This window comes from Mustela nivalis (genome assembly GCF_964662115.1).
Source record: "Mustela nivalis genome assembly, chromosome: 5".
In the NCBI taxonomy this organism is placed as follows: Eukaryota; Metazoa; Chordata; class Mammalia; order Carnivora; family Mustelidae; genus Mustela; species Mustela nivalis.
In genome coordinates this window covers 9,400,146-9,420,545 of record NC_139024.1, presented here as the reverse complement: position 1 = coordinate 9,420,545, position 20,400 = coordinate 9,400,146, and the positions used below count along the sequence as shown (strand labels likewise).

At 55.3% G+C, this 20,400-nt stretch overlaps 1 protein-coding gene across 4 annotated transcripts in view; it reads left to right on the top strand.

Moving 5' to 3' along the window:
* The window catches only part of SYNJ2 (synaptojanin 2), a 93,516-nt gene that overhangs the window by 22,316 nt on the left and 50,800 nt on the right, over nucleotides 1-20,400 (top strand). For all 4 annotated transcript variants that reach the window (XM_082729569.1, XM_082729568.1, XM_082729571.1 and 1 more), the window contains exons 2-4: nucleotides 4,283-4,369; nucleotides 12,226-12,496; nucleotides 16,910-17,135. In XM_082729569.1, the coding sequence (XP_082585695.1) occupies nucleotides 4,283-4,369; nucleotides 12,226-12,496; nucleotides 16,910-17,135 (584 nt within the window). The remainder of the gene's footprint in view (nucleotides 1-4,282; nucleotides 4,370-12,225; nucleotides 12,497-16,909; nucleotides 17,136-20,400) is intronic.

Genomic DNA, 20,400 nt, shown 5'->3' with positions numbered 1-20,400 from the left:
GTTGTAGGGGTCTCCTTGATTTTCCCCTGACCTTATGGGATCTGTTTTCAACAGAGCAGCCAGAACTATCCCCAAAACCCTGCAGTAAATCCCTGTCACTCAAAGTGAAACCCTAGGACTTTCTATGACCTACAAAGCTCTCTACAACATGTTCTCCACTCTGTTTTCTCTGTCAGACACAGAGCTCCTTGCTGGTCCTTAGAGATGTCAGGAATGCTTCTGCCTCAGGACCTTTACACATGATCTCCGGAGCCTATAGTGCCCTCCTCCCACCACCAAACTTCAGCTATCCCTGTCATTTCCTTCAAGCCTGTGTTTGAAGGTCACACTTGCAGTGAGGTATTTTACAGTATGTAAAATTTCACAGACACACACACACACACACACACACACACTTCACACCCCTTTCCCTGATCACTTTTTCTCCTTGGCTCCTCTCACTGTCTGTATTGTGCTTTGTTTTTTTTTTTAAAGATTTTATTTATTTATTTGACAGACAGAGATCACAAGTAGGCAGAGAGGCAGGCAGAGAGAGAGGAGGAAGCAGGCTCCCCGATGAGCAGAAAGCCTGATGTGGGGCTCGATCCCAGGACCGTGGGATCATGACCTGAGCTGAAGGCAGTGGCTTAACCCACTGAGCCACCCAGGCGCCCCCTGTATCATGCTTATTGGTTTTGTCTGTCCCTCTTGGCAGGAAGCTTGCACGGTGGGTACCTGGCACTGAGTAGGGCCCTCCACTCCGCCTCTGTGGCTGTGCCTTGGCCGTGCCACGCTGTTCCCGGCTCCCACTCCCTCCCGACTCGGCCTCTGCCGTCATCTCACATCCATTCATGACACACGTTCCTTTTTTGCCACTGCCGAACGCCTGCCTTGGCCAGCTCTGCTGAAGACGGGTTTTTGTCGGTTCGGCTCACCCCTGTATTTGTGTCCGGGACCGTGCCAGGCGTGGCGGGCTCTCAGCACGCGCTCGCTGGGCACGTGGCTGCATCCCAGGGGCGAGAGGGGGACGAGGAAGAGGGTGGGAGAGCAAATGAGGGGATTTTCCCTAAAGGTTGGAAATCTGCGGCCAGCGGGAGGGGAAGCAAAGGCATTCTAACATGGAAAAACCTACAGGAAATGCAACAAAAGTGTGAGAGACAGGAATAGTCTATTTTCGGAGCATTAAGGAAGGGACGACAGAAGTTGCAAATGGGCAGGCCGAATGCAGTCTGCAGAGGTGTGTGCTCAGCCCACACGATGCTTAAAATAAATTTGGATTGGTTGCCAACGCTGAAAAATCAGGAGTGTCCTATTTCTCTCGAAAAACTGGAGAATCTCGCTGGCACCGGGCTGGCCTGGGACTGACCCTCGGTCCCCCGTCAGAGGGGGTGTGTGTCCTCGGGTCAGCTGTGCCCCCTCCAGCAGCTTCATTCATTCGTCACCTACCTGGTGCTTGGAGACATTTGCTCTCCCTTCTGAAGAGCAAAATGGATTTCTTCTTCCTTCAAACCTAACTGAGGAGGTATCATTGTCGGGGGCAAGCGGGGGTGTCGGGTGACCGGGGAACGGGCTGCTCGAGAGGCCAGGAGGAGGCAGGGAAGGACCATCCCCCAGAGCCTGCAGAGGGGGCTGGGCCCCGAGGACACCCGCTGCAGACTTCTGGACGTCCGCCGTATGACATGGTCGTGTGCTGTTTGAGGCCAGTAAGGTGGCGACTTGCTGGGGGCCCCCATGTGTCTGGCAGAAGGCGTTTCCACTTGGAAAGCGGTCAGTCGCTGGCTTCGAGGGGGACCTGGTGGCCCTGGGGTCTTGTGTTCGTTTGCTACATAAGAAGAGCCTTTCGTTGCTCATATTGGCCCCATGTTCCTGGGGACAGGCTGGGACATGCGCCCTTGTCACCTGTCCCCCATCAGGGCAAGTGGACAGTTGCGTTTCCAGAACTTCCCCTCGTGGGCACGTTCCCACCTCTGCGGCGTGGGTCAGACCACATCACTTCAGAGAGCCGTTTCCCAGCGTCTTGCTTCGTTGGCTCAGGATGGTCGTGCAGAGGTAAAGGGACACACGGAGGCCTCCTTGTTGACTGAACACGGGCTGATGCTGAGGCTTATGGATTCTGTGTGAAGACTTTTGTAAAGCTCCGAGGGTCGGAATATATATTTCTGGGGTCAGAATCATTCTCGTGCTTTATCAGCTCGTGTCCTGAGAGGAGGGCCGGGATCCTGCTTCGGCTGCACGGGTCCCGGGTGCCGCCGCGCTGGCCGTGCCTGCGGTCCACGGGGGTGGAATTTCACAGGGTTTAGCTGTCCTCGATCAGGGCGCAGGCCCATTTCCCAGAGGGCTCTGTAGGCAGAGGACACTGCGCCTGGCCCTCAGCAGTGGGCTTGCCTTCGCCTCTGGAGGGGCCGGGGGATGTTGTTCCTCTCGGCCAGGAGCAGATGCAGGGAACAGAGAGGCTACCTCACCCCCCTCACCCATCATCAACATGGGAGCGGGAAGCCTGTGGCCTCTGAGAAATGTGGGCCCTTAAGAGGATGGCAGCCTAGTCCTCAGCCCCTGTGACACCTTGCATGGCAAAAGGGACTTTGCAGATATGATTAAGCTAAGGGCTTTGACATGGGGCAATTGTCCTGGGTTATCTGGGTGGGCCCAGCACACTCACAAGGGCCCTTCAAAGAAGGAAGAGGGGGCGCCTGGGTGGCTTACTCGGTTAAACGTCTGCCTTCAGCTCAGGTCATGATCTCAGGGTCCTGGGATTGAGCCCCGTGCCGGGCTCCCTGCTCAGTGGGGAGTCTGCTTCTTCCTCTCCTGCCCCATGCCCCACTCATTCTCTCTCTCTCTCTCAAATAAATAAATAAAATTAAAAAAAAAAAAAGAGGGAGGAGGGAAGCAGGAAAGGGAAAGAGAAGTAAAGTGGGAGGAGAGAGCCGAGTGTGGCTGTTGTGGGCTTTGAAAAGGGGGTGGGCAGGGGCCAGGAGGCCCGGAGCACGGGCTCGAGATGCTGGGAAAGGCCAGGAAACAGGTTCTTTCCCAGAGTTTCCAGAGGAATGTAATCCTGCCGACCCTGATTTTAACCCAGTAAAGCCCAGTCTGGAGACTTCTGCCCTGCACAGTCGGCAGCTCACAGACACGTGCTGTTCTGAGCTGGGGGGTCTGGTCATTTGTTACCGCAGCCGCAGCAGGAAGACGCAGGAGGGACGCGCCTCACGGCCGCTCCTTCTCTGGGCCCGGCGGAGGGAGGGGTTGGCACGGTCCCCCGAGTCCTGCAGTCCTCAGCATTAGGTTACTAGGCCCCTCTGCCCTCCTCCTCCTTTGCCATTCTGACAGAAACTGTGGCTCCAAGCCCCATAAAAAAATAGTCCGAAAACTTGTGCACAGTTGTAGGGGTGATACAGACCCCCCGCCCCCGATGCTCCCCCGTGAAGCTGCAGTGTCTGCTGGGCCTTCCTCTGTCCCGGGATGAAAAGCCCATGCGGACGCAGGGGACTGCTTTCCCAGGGAACCTCGCTGACAGGGTCTGCCAGGCCCTCATCCGGGGACTCATCCAGGTCCCCGTTTCATTCGCTGCGTATGGAAACACTCTTCAGAGGAAGGGTCCAAGGGCTTGCTGCCTTCAGTGCCAGATGGGTCTCTGGTGTCCTTGAAGGTCAAGGGCTCCCGGCTCCAAAGGGTCCTTCCTCTGTCAGGTCAGCTTTCTTCTTTTGCTTCCTCCCGAGGCTCTATCTTTCCTGAGCACTGGACAAGGACAAAGACAAGGGCTCTGCCCTGGCAGCGTGCCGGGGGGGATGCCCCGGGCCCAGGCCCAGGGTACCTGGGGTGCGTGGGCTTTCTGCACAGCCTCCCCGTCTGTTGCTCAGCAGGTCCCCGCGGGCAGGTGGGCACTCACGGGATGAGCCTGCAGGGGACCTCATTTAGGGAGGACGGTCCTTCCTACTGGGTCACAAGGACTCACGCCTGTTCCTGAGCCTGCGGACGGGGCTGGGCCCCAGGCACCTGTTCCTGCTCAAACCCCAGCACCTCCTCGAAGCCAGCCGGGGACTCTCCTCACCCTCCCCAACCTCCCCCCCCCTGCCCCCAGGGAGCTGTGGGGGCTCCCAGAGAGGAGGCTGTTTGTGGGAAGGTCTAAATGTGCAGCTCAGTGATTCGCTAGTCCTAAAACCTCCACCCGCATCCCTTGAGGCCGGGCTATTGTCTCTGCGTTTTCTTTTTCCAGTGGGTGGGGACCCAGATGGGAAGGCAGCCGTGAATGAACTCCGGCAGGCCGGAGACCCAGGCTGATGTTGTCTGTGATGTGTTTCTCTCCCAGCTCCGGAAGAGAAGGAGGTCATTAAAGGCCAGTATGGGAAGCTCACGGACGCTTACGGCTGCTTGGGGGAGCTCAGGTTAAGATCCGGTAAGTACCCGTTCAGACAGAACAGCAGCTGTCAGAGCGTCTCCTCCTGCATTCGTTTGGAAGGACTGCCGGGTTTAGACATTTTATTTTATCATCTTTTAAACTGTGTCTCTATTTGCCTGAGCCGCTGCTCCGTGCCGGGGAGGAGGTGAACGCAGCCTGATTCTCACCTGTCTGTGCCGGTGGCAGAGGACGTGTGTGTGAAGGATGCTCACCTTCATGGTTTGCCCTCCAGGACCTGAGTTTTTCCAAAGTTGGGTGTAAGGGGGGGGGGTCCCCCCAGGGGGCTGTATGTTGTTGACAAGGGCTCTGTATCCAGAAGGCGTGGATGCAGGGAGTCCGACAACCCCGGACTCACGGGGTGGCTTGAAGAAGAGCAGGGACTGGGCGTGCGTGTTAGCGAGGAGAGAAGAGCCCCCAGCACCTGGGGGCCATCGGATGCCGGCGGTGGGGGGCTGGGGAGAGGAAAGGAAAGTGCATCTGGAAAATGGGCCGCGTAGTCTGACTTTGGAAAAGGCTGAGAACTCCCAGGAACCAGCGGGCATCCTTGTCCGTGTGAGACCCTCGGGGCTGAGCTGTCAGCTGGGCTGTCCTGGAGGTCGCAGCCTTTCCCTGCATTGTCACCTCTGTGGCCCTGGACCTCACTTTGGGGTCTGCAGCCACCGTGTCCCTCCTCCTCTCTCTGTCACCTCATTTATGCCGGCCCCACCCACAGGTCTCCAGGGATGTTTGGGGCCCGGGCCAGAGCACAGGTGACATCTCTCCTTCTCAGTCCAGCAGCCCAGGATGAGAGTGGCTGGGAGTGGGTCAGATTGGGGCACACTCTTCCCCCGAGCCGAGCATGTTCCCTCGTGTCCCGCAGCAGCTGCGTTCACAGACGGGGAATTTTTTTTAAGGCAACAGAATGGCACGTTGTCTGTCACTACTTTTCTGGGTCTTTTCTTTCGGGGACGGGTTCTCCCGAGCTCGATTCCACCAGTCATTTCCAAATCGTGTGTAGGGAAAGCGCTCCGTAGCCCCACGACAACATGCATGCCTCTGATGTCTCTTTTGTTCCCTGGGGCTAGATGTGCGTTAACTTATTGAGTCCTAAAAATAAGCCAATATGATATTGCGTCTCTTCCACTATTCCCAGTCATGGAAACAGGAGGGTTAGAGTGATTGCCTCGGGTAAGAAGCGTAGCTGGGATTCAAACCCAGACGGAGTTGCCTCCACACACTTGGCTTTTTCCCTGAAAATGTGCTGCCTACTCCAGGTTTTCTGTGGGACTTTTCCCCTTAGTGATTTTAATGAGGTCACAAAAAAGTCCAGGGGCCCTTGCCTCCGCGACGGTGATGTGAGGACACCAGCTAACCTTCCGTCGCGCACACTCCGTGCCGGGCACTGTTGTAATGTATTAACTCTGTTCTCCCAACACGCGAGGCGGGTGCCTGTTCCTGTCCTGCTTTACCCAGACAGAGAGGCTTGGAAAACTTAAGTGCTGTTTTTTTGTCTCTTCTGTGACTTTTTTTTTTTTTTTTTAACATATTAGAGCATCTTGGCTCTTAGGATGTGTTAACCGTTGTTGACATCTTACAGTTATAACCGGCAGTGGTTTTCCGCTACATGAATCAGTGATCCGTTTTGCATCTGAGCCAGACCTGGATTTTGCGCAGGGCTGTAACTTGGCCAAGGTCAGGCAGTTCTCCAGGGGTGACCTGGGTTTTAAACATGTGCCTTCTGGCGCCCGGGGCTGTTGTCAACCACCTGGGGCTGTTGTCAACCACCTGGGGCTGTTGTCAACCTACCAGGCTGTTCTGTCTTGAAAGGGGGCAGAGAAGGTTGCGCTTCCAAGGTCAGAAGGAGCAGTACCTTTCCTTCATCCCAGAGGAGGGCGTCTTTTCCCTGGACTAGGATCTGAGATCGGCTACAGGGAGTTGCTCTCAACAGCCCCCACTCTGAATCCTGGCTGCACTTCTTGCCTGAGGCGATGACTTTAACCCTGAGAAATATTGTCAGAGTGGGCCAGGGTGTCTGTGGGGCTCCTGGCCCAGGGTCTGGACAGGCTTCTGTGGAATCACCCCAGGGCAAGGAAGTGGAGGGAGAAGACCACCTGCTGGGGAGACCCCCCCCCATCTTGCCCTTGCCTGAGGCAAGGCCCTGCTCCCTTCCTGCAGCCTGTGCTCCGCACTGGCCCTCCCCCAGGAGTGAGTGTGCAGAGACCCTGGGGGCCTGGCATGAAGGTGGCTAAGATCCCCAGCACCTCCCCCCCACCCCACCCCCGTTCTCCTGTCCTCTGTCCTCTGAATACCCCCAGCCCTTCCTGCCAGAGTTGCCCTCCTAGGTGGGCTGCCAAAGCTCTCTCCAAGTTTTGGAATGTCAGCGTTCTTTGGCCTGTTTTCAACACATTCCTGAAAGGGCCCTCGGATATCTTTAGGATAGATGGAAAGATTGGGCCTTATTGTCCAGTTTTTAAAAATCCCCTTGGATTTCCTGAAGGAGACCGTGGCTTTAACTTGATTTTCTTTTCCTCCTGCAAGTCCCCAGCCCAGAGCTCTCCTGTTTTCTTCTCATCTGTTGAGGGTGTTGGGCAGTGCAGAGTGAAATCCCAGTTTGGGGTTGCTATCGAGACAACCAGCCCAAGCTGGGGATCGGCCTCCCTTTTGACTTGACTTTTTTAGGCCGAGGGTCTCTGTACAAAAAAAGAGACTTCCTCTCAGGCTTATAACAGGGGGCAAGTTGTTGAATTTCAATCTGCCTCAGTGAAGATAGCTTTTTTCTGTTAGAAACTAAGAAATGTGCACAAAAATTGCTAAAAGCTTTATTCCAGGTTCCTAGGTTTTCATGGAGATGGTAAGTTCCTCCTTCCTCCCAGAAATGCCAGCAGGAAGGGGGCGGAGCCCCCACAATTAGTTGGAGAGTCAGGCTTCCTGATGTAGACATGATACAAAGCAAAGAAAGTGAGAGTACAGCAGCTGAAAGAATTGATCCCAATGATTACAGGATTTAACTCCCTTTTAACCTAAGCTCTCACAGCCTGCCTGTTTCATAGCCTCGAGGGTTGAATACAGTGAGATCTTTAACGAGCTCTGGAGTTGTGCAGTGCACAGCCTGTGAAGCCCTACCGGACAGCCCTCCCAGATTCTAGTTCCAGCTTCACAACACACTCACCTTCTGTATTTATTCATCTCTCTAGGACTGTAGTCTGCAAAACCAGGAAAACTGCCTCACCTCTGTATTACATAATTGCTAAGAGATTTATAGGGGAGAGTAAACCTGGTTTGGAAATGGGTACTGAGCGGGAGGGAGCTGGCGTGCAGAAGGGTCCCTCTGGGAGAAGGGAGTGTGGGGTAGAGGTCAGGGCACTGAGTCCTGGTGGGTGGTTAGCCTGCAGAGGCTAGCGGAGGGCTCACTGCGGGGCAGTCACTACAAAAGGCAAAGTCTCTGGGGAGGGAAATGGGATCGTCTTTAGTCTGGAGATTCGGGATACACAGTGTTCTCTGGAAAGTCTTGAAACGATACGGCCTTTATCAGTCTTAGGATCATTTATGACCTACATCCAGTGGAGTGCTGGTGAATATTGGACGTCCAGCTCTCTGGGGGGAAAAAAGCCCTGCCAGGAAGCGTCTGCCAGTTTCCATGGTGCGACTAACCCACCCCTGGGTGGATTTCGGGCTACAGAGTGGGGCTGGAGAAGGAGGGGCAGGCGTAAGCTCCCGCCTCAGACACACGTGCCACCTGCACGTTCCAGAAAGGGAAGGTGAAAGAGATCCTTGCACCCTGTGCCATGTGGATGCAGGGTATTTAGAACTCGAGCTGGTTGGTACTGGGGGAGCCTTGGGGACCCCCACTCCATGAGTGGGCAAGCCTAGAGCTCCTGAGTCCTGTGTCTACAGCTTTAAAGTGCGAGAGGGCCCTGTATAAGCAGGAGAGAGAAGGGGGTCTGTCGGCAACCTCAGGGTGGAGATTGGCACAACCTGGCCGGGGAGTGAACGCCAAGACTGAGCCAACGGAGAAATGCCGACGCAGGGGAAGCAGGAGGCCCAGAGGCCAGAACACACCCAGCATTGTCCCCGCACAAACGGCATTGTGTCTGCCCATGACTCACCGAGCTCCCAGCGCCAGCCCTTCCCAGCCAGATGGCAGTGGCCTCAGCGAGACAAGACAGGGACCCCATCGCTGCCAGGCTCAGGGGCCTGAGGACAGCCGGGCCTTGGAGTTGGGTTTTAAAGTCAGCCCCCTCGAGGGAGAGCATTTCTGAATCAGCACGGAGGTCTCCGAGGTTTTTGTGCACGTGGCAAAATACAGAAACGATAAAAATGTACCATTGTGACCAAGTTAAAGTGGACAGTTCAGGGGCTCTGAGGACATTTCCATTGTTGTACCCCCGTCTATCTCTAGAAGTTTTTTCATCTTCTCAAACTGAAACCCTGGCCCTCCTAGACAGTATGTGGTGGGGTGGTTGCCTCCCGCTTTCGCACCCTGGTTGCCCAGCCTGCAAGACTCGCCTGAGAGTGGGCCTCCTGCCATCTGGAAGGGTGTACGTGTCCCTGTGTGCATGTGTGGTCCCTTCTGGCTCTGCTGTACCTTTGGGCCCGTGACCTGTTGCTTGTCCTTCCGGTCACCTCTCCCTGACTGTGGCCAGTGACCTCTGACCCAGGCGTGCTCTCTGCTAATAAATACTATTTTCCCGTGGATGTGCGGATCCAGAGGTCCCACCCACCTTCCCAACAAGTGTCGGTTTTTTACGTTCAATTACTCTTTAGCAAAGCACTTTGTTTATATCGTTTGACTCAAAATCATTGCAATGATGGCGCAAGTCCGAGTCTTCTAAACACGTCAAGTGTCGGGATCAGATTGCTGCCCGGTATGATCAAGAGACACAGAAGCACAAAATATGACATTAGGATGCAACTCCAGGGGGCGTGGAATAGAAACACGAGGGAAATCCCATCTGTTAAAGAACTGATTCACGCCTCCCCTGATCAAAGCAGGATCTAGATCCCGCTGCATCCCGGTAAAGAGGCCCACAATGGTTTTATTGTCATGCATCAATGTTTAGCCTATGCTGTAAAATGTATTATTCACAGCCATTTAATCTAATGATGAAAACTCGTGGTCTCCAGTGAGCGAATGGCACATTAGTCAGCCACAGCCCTCGTGGGACAGCGAGCCAGCAGGACTGGAGGCCGCCAGACCTGGGAGCCCGAGGGAGCCGGGGAGAGGAGACCCATGTGTGCATTGTGGGTCCAATGGCAGACTAGCCGTGCTTCGGGCGGACGATGTGACTTCCCCCTGGGGACAGTCCCTCGCATATGAAATGGCAGCCTTGTCAGGCACATGAGCTGTCCTTCAGCAAGGATCTAGGTAAAGAGTGCCGGATCTGGAAGCAGACTTAGTCTGAGTCTCTTGCCCAGGTGGTAGAGCCCTAAAGTGGATTCGAATCCCAGCTGCCCCACTCTGTTACCTTGGGCAGGTTTCTTAACCTCTCTGTGCCTCCATCTGCCTCTCTGTGAAATGGGCTAAAAGTGGTACCTCCTCCCCAGCCCCCCATGGGCTTGTCCAGAGGAAGTTCAAGGAACAACACCTAGTGCCCAGGGAGCGCCAGAACTGAGAGTCCTCTGTTATCACAGTGCTTGGTTCCAGTGCGCTTCTGTGGTGGCTTTTCTTAAATTCACCTGTGCCCTCTCCTGAGCCCCTCATCCTGGACTCAGGAGCTCCAATTCTCATTTATTTTAAGAGCTTTTTCCTGCCTGCTGCAGCCACCCCTCCGTACCACCGGGGGGGCCACTGCCCTGCACAGGAAATGCCTACTGTCTTCAAAGCCACCTGGGACTCTTGCCAGGGACTCGGTTCCCCCACGCAGAGGCTGTTGAGGAAGGACTGCTCGAAATCCACTTCACAGCTTGGCTGGAGAGACAAAGTTTTCTGTGCTTCTCCTTGACCCCACTCTCTACAGAATCCCTTCTCAGGCTCGCAGCCTAGACCGCAGGGGCTGTCCCCTGGTCACGCCTCTGAACGGTCTTGAACTCTGCTTTCCCTGCGCTGAGCACATGGAAAGAGGCAGAAGAGACGCCTGGGCATGGGTTCTAGCACAGGTTATGGGAACATTTGTGTTTGTGAGGCTGTAATTCGAGGACATCCAGCCCACATTAACCCCGCCTGTCGCCCAGAAGTGATACTTATCCTGCTTAGGAAACCCAAGTCCCCCACCCCCTATCACTGTCCACAGCATAGCTGCCTTACTCTTATGTTGCTTTAAAGTAGTTTCCTGGTAATCGGCCTGGGGAGGTCGGAGGGGAGCTGATCCGGTCGCTCTGTGGTCCCCCAGCAGGCGTGCTAGGAGTGGTGACACAGGATGAAGGCAACTTTAAGAAAAATCCAGGCATGTCCTGGTCCCGAGCAGCACTCTTCCTCCTACCAGGTGTGAGGAGGGAGTAGGGGGACAGAATGAGCACTGGGACTTAAGGGTCTTTTATCGGAGTGTCTGAAACATTGGTCACCATGGGCCCAGACAATGACCTCTGACCCCTGGGAGTAGCCCCTGCTGGCTACAGGTCCTTTAAATCTTAGCAGGGTGGGAAGACTGTCCTCCGGACCAGAACCACACCAGCGCCCCCCAGAGGCCAGCTGGTCACCCCAGTGATTGGGCCCTCTCCTGAAACGGGGCAAGGGCACCTGTCCCCGCTGTCCCCAGAGCAGAGCCTTGCCACGCACCCCTGGCTCCCATAGCGTGGGCCTGTCTGCCCCGTGCATTGGGGTGTGCGGAAGACAAAGCAGGTTTGATGGGGTCCCTGGAGAGGTTCCCTCGTGCTCCTGGCAGCCCGGTGGGCAGTGGTATGGGGGATCATTTCACGGGGAGTGGGGAGGCCTGAGCCGCCCTCTCCCTGGGTGATGTAGGAAGTATTCGTCTGTCAGCCGTGTGCCGTGCTGGGATATTACAATGTAACGCCCCCCCCCCCAAAGAAACCCCAACTTACTGGGAATACATTTGGGAACGAGGTTGTTAGCTTTGCATGTAATAGGGCTAACAGGGATGCTGTTGGCCAGTGGCAGGGGGCGGGGGGGGGGCGGCACACAGCCATGTCTTGAGAGAGCAGGGCAGGCTCCCTGAAGGGCAGAGAGAGAGGAGTTCTCCTGGAAAGGAGGGACTGAGCTAGGGTGGCCCTAATGAACCCCGGAAAGGTTTGTGGCTCTTCTGGAGAGTGGAGACAGGGAAGGCGAGTGGGGAAGGCCTTGAAGGGCAGAATGTGGTAGGATTTCCCGGGCAGAGATGGCATCTTGGGCAAAGGCCCAGGGGTGTGAGGGCATAAGGCGTATTTGCAGAGCCGAGGGACCATGGGTGTCCATAGGTGGGGAGGGATGGGTGCTCGGCCTGGGAGGAGTTCCCCTTTCAGTCCTGGGGGAGGTGGGAGCTGTGGAAGGATCTAAGCAGAGAGGGAGGTCTTCCATCAGGCATCTTCGAGAGGCTACTCCAGGGACTGAGCTTGGAGGACTGACCCCATTGGGGGTCCCTGAGCCAGGTGATGCCTGAGGCTTCGTGGAGATGGCAGATTTGCAAGGCTTTGGGGTGCAGATAGGGAGAGAGGCTGTGGGTCAGGGACGGCTCCAGGCCGGAGACCCTCAGGCTGGTGGGCCACAGAATGGCCTGAAGGCATGTTTCCTCACAGGTGGCTGGCCCCTGGCCCCGCCCCACTGGATGGGGCCAAAAATTCGCGTTTCCAGTAGGCTGCCAGGTGGTGGCGCTGCTGGCCAGAGGCGACCCTCCTAGAAGAGGCTTCAGGCTCTAGTGGGTTGCAGCGGCCACGGCCACGACTGCTTGCCCCTGGCGCCCACCCAGTGTGGTCCTAAGCCCCCTTGTCTATTTCCCTTCCAGGTGGCGCTTCCCAGAGCTTCCTGGTTTTGGTGACAGGCTGCACATCTGTGGGCAGAATCCCAGAGGCTGAAATCTACAAAATCACGGCCACCGACTTTTACCCTCTCCAGGAGGAGGTCAAGGAGGAGGACCGCCTCGTAGCCTTGAGGAAAATCCTCAACTCGGGGGTCTTCTACTTCTCATGGCCCAATGATGGGTCCAGCTTTGACCTCACCGTCCGGGCGCAGAAGCAGGGCCATGACAGCGAAGAGTTGGGGAGCGCCTTCTTTTGGTGAGGGCCCTGGGTCATCGCCTACCACCCCATCCCCTCGCCCCTATCCCTCTTGGATCATATCCAGGGCAGGCTCTGATTGGCACCTGCGACCTTGCTCTCTGCTTTATACCATCCCCAGGATCCTGGGGCACCTCTGAGAGCCCAGTCGCTCTCAACACAGTGAGAAGAAAGCTAAGCCCCCATCCACACTCCTGGGCTCCGGGAAGGTGTCCAAAGCAGTCAAATTAGATTTAGAAAAGAAACTCTCCGTGAGCCCACACCCACTGGGTTCTTCCTAAGTGCCGGGCCATGCTCAGTGCCCCTGTGGTCCCCTCAGCGATCTGGGTTACCCTCTGGTGCACACACATTTATCACAAATGCTTATATTCAGTGTTCCTATTCTAGTAACTTCCTTGCTGGTAATAACTCAGAATCCTGGGATGCCTCATGGGTGGCTCAGTGAGTTAAGTGTCTGCCTTCGGCTCAGGTCATGATCCCAAGGTCCTGGGGTCAAGTCCCACATCAGGCTCCCTGGGAGCCTGCTTCTTCCTCTCCCTCTGCCACTCCTCCTGCTTGTGCTTGCTCTTTCTTTCTCTGACAAATAAATAAAATCTTTTAAAAAAAAAATAACTCAAAATCCTCAAGTAACCTATGAGGTAGGGTCTATTTGTTATGCCCATTTTACAGATAAGGAGACTGAGGCTTGAACAAGTGAGGAAATTCAAACCAGGCATTCTGGCTCCAGATCCTATTCTGTTAGTCGCCAGGCCAGACCAGCTCTTCCAACAATGGGGAAACTGCCAAGTCAGCCTGTGAAGGTACTGAGCAGTCATGTGATAACACGTATCCTGAGGCCCAGACCAAGGCGCCTGGATTTCTTTATGTTTAGGGTTACTCGGGTGTTCCTCCACAGGCATAGCAAGGTGTGGCTGACTGTATAAATATGTAAATTATCTACGGCTCTTTCTGGATCCTGGGGGTCATGACCCTGGTAAGTCCTGGAAGGTAGGGCTGGTGCAATGATCTCCATGGACCGGTGCCAGGCCTAGGTAGTCAACCACACTGTACCCTTCGGATTTGCCAGGAGACAGGTGAGAAGTGGGTCAGAAGCCAGTGGGATGAGCATCAAGCCATAGAAATTGCTCTAATATGCCTTATATCCTGAATGTTCTTAGAATTCCAGGGCTGGAATTTGCAGCCACCCCAGTTTCCCAGACCTAAGAGAGTTGATGAGGCTTATTTACAGCCATAATTTATGCCTGCCTCCCTCCCTTTGCCCAAACCCAGGAACTCGGAGGTCTCCTTCAATGCATACATTTTTCTTCCCCTTGGTGCTTGGGGCCCCCCACCACTGCCTGACCTCTGCCTGGAAAAAGAGGCTTCACCATATTCTGCCGCAGGCCTTAGTGCTCCTCACCCCCAGGCCCTCTTGGACCGTCTGGTTTTGTTGAGTTCTTGGGGCCATCCTGTGCTCAAACTTGAAAATACCTGTGAGTCTCCTGCTACACTTGTTCCAATGCAGATTATGACTCAGCTAGTCTGGGCCCCGGGACCCAGACTCAGCATTCCAGCCAGGTGATGATGGAGGCCCCTGTCCTGGGGTTGGAGGACCCTTCTCTGAGAAACAGGTCCAGACGAAGGTGTTTCTGGGAATCACTAAGTCCATTTTGCAGAGACGAGCTTGTACCCCTGAAGTCCAGGAAGTGAGGGGGCGAAGGCTGGGGATTTGGAGGGCTGTCTGTGCTAAGGACATGGGGCCATCTCCAACAGGGATTGCCGGGCAGGGAGAGGTCTCAGAGGCTGTGATGTTTCTTGGCAACATCATAGGACCGTAGGGGATGCTTAGGAAACCGGGTGGCCCTGGTGTCAGGCCTTCTGCCAGCTCTGGGGCTGGAGACGTGGGGTCCACAGAGAGCAGCAGGAAGGGTGCAGATCACGAGGTGGAGGCTGGGACCGGGCGGGTGGGGGGGTGGCTGGGAAAGGGACCAGATTGTATCTTGAGCTGAGAGGAAGCGGCCGTCTGGAGGGTGCCAGGTCGCTGGTCGTGGTTTTTGGGCGGCGCCCGTGGAGCTGACCACAGCTGAGTCAGCCCCGACCCAGCAGTCACAGGCTTGATTGCCCGAAGCCCATTGAGGGTGCTGCGTTCCAGGTCTGGACGCACATCTGGAGTCAGACGGGGTCCACAGGGAACGTGGCTGGTGAATGGGGGGGTGCAGGGCGGTGGGAAGTTCTTTTTCCAGTCTGGTTGATGGGCCGTGCCGAGAACTGCTTCCCGGTGGAGTGCGAGCCCGGGAGGAGACTCACAGCGGTTTTCCGTTGTGGATCTGGGTCTCTCCCCCTGAGGACCAGAGCTGTCCTTCGGCGCGCCAGGCCAGTGTGGCTATAAACAGGGACTCAGCGCTGACAATATTTAGCAAAAGGCTCCCTTGCCTGACCCCTGGTGACTGATGGCGGCCATAGCTGTGTGGCCGGAAGACTGGAATATTCGGGAGGCCTTGCTTTGATGCCATAAGCGGATTTAATTTGTTACTAAAGCTGGTTCGTCATCTGAATTTTAGAGAGTGACTCAGAAGAAGAAAACGTGTTTTTGTGAAGGAGTCCTCCATCATCATGATTTTTCCGGCAGACAAGCACAGTGGCTAGGAGAGCTCAGAAGGGGCCCCACGTGGCTGCTCCCCGAGGGGTGGGGTTTCTCGGTGTCCTGCTCACGGTGGGAGAGGCTGGCCTGAGACCTCGGGAGCCTCTACGCTTGGAGAAGCCACCTGAGACATCGCAGGGCTCACAGGACCCTTCTGGAGAAATGAGAGAAGGCTGCTATCTGGGAAGAAGGCTCTCTCTCGGGCAGGGCAGGAACGGCGCTGCCTTTTTTAAACAAATAGGGCATTGTGATCTAGATTTGCTTAGCACCCCGTGGGAGAGAGCGTTCTGGGAAGGTTCCTGCCTCCCGGGGAGAGTCTGAGAGGACTCGGAGGGTGTGAGGTGCTGCTTGGGTCTCCTGAGCGCCCCGAACAGACCGTGGCCTGGAGTGTTGGGGGTCGTTGCACCCCTCCAAGGCCTCCCTTCTCAGAGTGGCCGCTGGGGCTGAGTAGGTCAAGTGGGAGTTGGGGAAGCTGAGTGAGGGCAAGAGGGGGCAGGTACTTGTGGGGCCTTCGGGGAGGGAGGAGGTAGGCCCAGGGCTGGTGGAGCCGGTGAAGAGCACAGGCTCCCAGCTCCTCGCTGCCATTTAGTGGCTCCCAGACCTCAGACAGGTCCTTCACTTCTCTGTGCCTCAGTTTCTTTATCTGTAGGATGGGCTGAATGATAATACCTTTCACGTAGGGCCTTTGGAGGATGAAGTGACTTAATTCATCCCAAAGCATTCAGGATGATTCTCGGTGCACTTGATAAATGTTGGCTTTTATCCCCATCCTTATCATCAAGGACACCAAGGGTCCCCAGACCCCCAGAACAATCCATCCTATATGGGGACAAAATACAAGAACTTTTGTTGCTCTTATTTTCATCTTAATTTTTTTTTTAAGACTTTATTTATTTGACAGAGACACAGCAAGAGAAGGAACAGGAACAGGGGAGTGGGAGAGGGAGAAGCAGGCTCTCCACAGAGCAGGGAGCCCTATGCAGGGCTCGATCCCAGGACCCTGGGATCATGACCTGAGCCGAAGGCAGACACGTAACGACTGAGCCACCCAGGCGCCCCCATCTTATCCTTTAAAAAAAAAAAAAATTATTTTACTTACTTGAGAGAGAGAGTCCAAGCAGGGGGGAAGGTCGGAGGGAGAAGCGGACTCCCCACTGAGCAAGGAGCCCCCCGCAGGCTCTATGGCAGGACTCCAGGATGCCGACTTGAGCCAAAGGCCGAGGCTTAGCAGACTGAGCCCCCCAGGCGCTGCCCCTCTCATCCTTTTTTACTTGTTTTGATTCGCTTCCTAGTGCTCTCTCTGGGATAGGCTGCACCTCATGGGATATGTATGTCATTTAAATGAGCATCCATATATTTAGTGATTATTTTTATCATTTATTATTTACTTACAAAGCCTATGATTAAATTTTTTTACTGATGGGATTTCTGATTTAAAAGTGGGGAGGGCGGGGGTCTGGAGAAGGCTCCTCCCACGTTCGCTGGAAGGTAGGGGGTGGATCCCGCTCCGCTCAGGGACTTTCCATTCCCCGACACTGACGCCTTCTGTGGTTTAGGGAAGGAGTCCCGGGTTGAAGCTGCTTGGCCTCCGCTGCCCTGCAGCTTGTGGGGCGGGAGTCCCACAAGTTCGGGAACTTCCCGGCCCCGATCCCGAGCACCCAGCTCATCGGGAGCGCCTTCACCCCATCCCTGGCGGGAGAGCTGGCCGTGCGCCTGCCCCTCCCCCTCTCGTTTGGGCGCGGTGTTACCTGGAGGATGCGTGACCCCAGTCGCTGTGGGGTTCCGTTTCGCAGGAACCAGCTGCTGCACGTGCCCCTGAGGCAGCACCAGGTGAGCTGCTGCGACTGGCTACTGAAGGTCATCTGCGGCGTGGTGTCCATCCGCACGGTGTACGCCTCGCACAAGCAAGCCAAGGTCTGCCTCGTGTCCCGCATCAGCTGCGAGCGCGCCGGCGCTCGCTTCCACACCCGCGGTGTGAACGACGATGGCCACGTGTCCAACTTCGTGGAGACTGAGCAGGTCAGTGCCCCGGCCGGTCGGTGGAGCTCGGTGGCTCAGAGGGGACCCAGCGGTGCACATGCATTTCCGTTTGGCTCAGAAGTGGTCCGGGCATGTTGGAGGTCGTCTCTGGTCACTGTGGTTTCTTCCTCTGGAGAACAGAGCGTCACTGGGGCTCTGCCTGTACATGTGGCCTCAGGCTTGCCTGGGGTGGCTTTCTCGATCTACTTTTGCTGGGCTAAAACTGGTCCCCAAGGTACTTCCAGCTATGAGGAAGCAGGAATTCTTGCCATGGCCATAAAGGGTGGTGGTTATTTGAGAGGACAGGTGACGGATGAACCCACAGGCTTGGAAAGTTTTCCTGAGACAAAAAGTAAATCAATAAAACAAGGATGAGAGGAGAAACCATTTTTCATCCTAAATCAGACAAGCCTGTCAGCACCTGGGAGTTGCGAAATTGGCGTGCTAGGCGGCACTTGGTTTCAGCCTCCATGAATATGACCATCTGCTTAATTTCACACTGATTTTTCCCCCCTAGATTCTGTTCTCATTCCCAGAGATGCTGTCTTACATTGGTTTTTGGTTTTCAAGTTGTTGGTTTTTTTTGTTTTGTTTTGTTTTTTCTCTCTAGGTTGAAAATCTGTAGGGTAAGGCTGCCTTGTAGACTAACAGGTGGAATAAATTGTAGGAAAGGCACGCCCCGTGAAAGGCACAGGTGTCCCATGGCTGCGGGTGTCACACGGCAAACAGCCCGTGTTTATTGCATCCGCTCCTTCCTGCAGCTGTGAATGGTGGTGTCTTCCAGGCCTTGAGCCAGTTTAATTCAGCACAGATCTGAGCACCTGCTTTCTGTGCGAGAGCCTCCGCCAGCTTGGGCTTAAGGTGAGGAGGTCCTCTTGGAGTCGGATGCTAAGTAGGAGGACTTTGGAATGGGAGCTTTCAGGTGATGGTCATGGGCACTTGCTTGCCTGTGACTTCTGTTCATTCTCTGCTCTCCTGGGTATAAATAAAATCTAGTTTAAAATGTCAGGAAAAAATGTGGCCCCAAGATGGAGGGCATTTTCGTATTTTCTTGCTCATGTCCACGCCATGAAGAGTACTTCCTATTCTTTGCACGGCCTCACGCCTTAGCACCGTCCTGTCCCCCTGCTTATCCTTGCGTGGTAAGGCTCTGAGTCAGGGCATTCAACAGAACTTTATTATTTCTCATCTGTCAGGGGCTGAGCACTGTGTCGGGAACTAGGGGCCGGCAGTGCAAAGCCTATTTGTACACATCAAAATATCTGTGCCCCCGAATCTGGTAACTGAGCCAGATGGAAGAGGGTTTCACTGGCAGCACTGGAGCTTGGCCCCAGCCTTGCTCTCCATCTGGCTTTTCAGTAGATAGTCCCTTATATACTCTTTTTTTTTTTTTTTTTTTTTTTGTGCTCTCCAGAGTTGTGAGTTTTAACCACATTTTTTAAAAATTGGGGTCTCATCTATTGTATCTTACCAAGTAAGTCATTGGAAAAGCACCTGCCCTCCTTTTGGGCTTTTTAACCCTGTAGATGTTGGCTGCTAAAACAAAGTGCCACGGACAGGGTTTAAAACAACCAGAATTTATTGTCTCATGATTCTGGAGGCCAAGGTCCGAAATCCGGGTGTTGGTGGGACCATGCTCCCTCTGAAGCCCCTAGAGGAGGATCCTTCCTGTCTCTTCCAGCCCTGGGGGCCCCCTCGTTACGGCCCTCCTGTCTCTGCCTCACCTCCCTGTGGTGGCCCTCTCCCCTTTAACGAGGAGGCCCGCCCTGTCCAGTATGTCCCATCTTAACTGCTTCTGCAGTAACGGTCTCTGAGGTGCTAGGGGTTAGGACTTCAACATCTCTTCTGGGGGCACATAGTTGATCCATGAAGACATCAGTGTTAAAGGACCGTACTTTTAATGCAGTACATTCAGCTTTATGGAAAATGTCGATACTGTACTGCTTTTCTTATTTTTCGATGGACCAGGGCTGAGAACATTGCTCTGGTTATTTCATCTATGCAGACCTGGTGACTGGCTTTAGTCCCATGCCTTGATTGCTTGGGCTCAGAGACGGGGACCTTGTTGCCTTGCGGCTGGCCCGGCAAGGCCTTCGAGACACCCCCGGCCTGCCCTCTGGTTCCTGGAGCTCACAGCCCCATGATTTAAATGGCCACCACCTGCCTCCCTTCTCAGGACAGAGGAGGGATTTCCTGGTTCACGCAGCCTGTCTGGTCTTCCTGCTCTGTGTTTTCTCTCCCATTTCCTCTTCCGGACTCTGGATCAGGCAGAGGTTGCCTTGATGAAACCCTCAACCCTGCCTTGCTCCAGAGGCCGTGGGCAAGCCGACAGGCAGCCGGACACCCCCACCCTCTGCTCCCCCAGAGATGGGCGGTGAGTGTGGACCCTCTCTGGGACCGGCATGGCTCCCTGGGCCCGTGGTGATTCTGTTTTTATGAGATGTGTAATGGGGCGAGGGGGGTCATGGTGGCTTTGCACCCAAAGTTCTTTGTGGGGCTACTCCCAGCAGCCCCTGTACTCTCCTAGGATGACTCATGTCTTCGGAGAGCCCCGACAGTGTGACCACCATGGTGTGGGGTGGGGCGTGGCGAAGAGTCGGTCCCCAGAGCCGACTCCAGGTGTGTCCTTGTCAACAGGGGAGCAAACTCTGAGCCCCTCGGCTGAGTGCGGTTGCGAGCCCATTCAGGCAGGGAGGCAGCAGGAGCAGGACCGGCCCCCTCATCGTCCTGGGAGTGCTCCCTACAGTCCTGCCTGCAGAGGGATGGGGAAAGCCGACAGAGCAAGGGAGGGCAGGGGCCCGTGGGGTGGCCCTGGATCAAGAGGAAGGCACAGAGGAGACTGCGGGCGGTGGTGAGGGCGTGCGCTTCCCGAGGAAAGCATCGGGCTCAGGGACACCCTGACCGTGCCTTGGGGAGCTGGCCCAGCCTGAATGGGGGGGGGGGGTCAGCCACTTCCTGAAGCGGGGAGCAGCTGCCCCTGGGGCTCGTCCCCTCTCCTGAAGTGTTTTCAGAATGAGCAGGCATGGCTGGAGGGAGGCAGCTGCTCCCCCCGAGACCAGAATCTCCCGTTGCTCCCACTTGAACAAGACAGCCACTTTCTCCGTCTCTGCGGTCCTGCAGTGGTTTTGTTTACGGCCCTTTGTAGCCATAGTTTGATCTAAGTTTGTTTTTAGCACAGAAATCTTTTCCTAAGTGGAATGTGCACGTCACCAGTGTTCCCGCCAAGCACAGCTCTGCCTTTCTCCCTCTGCTCCTGCTGCCCAAG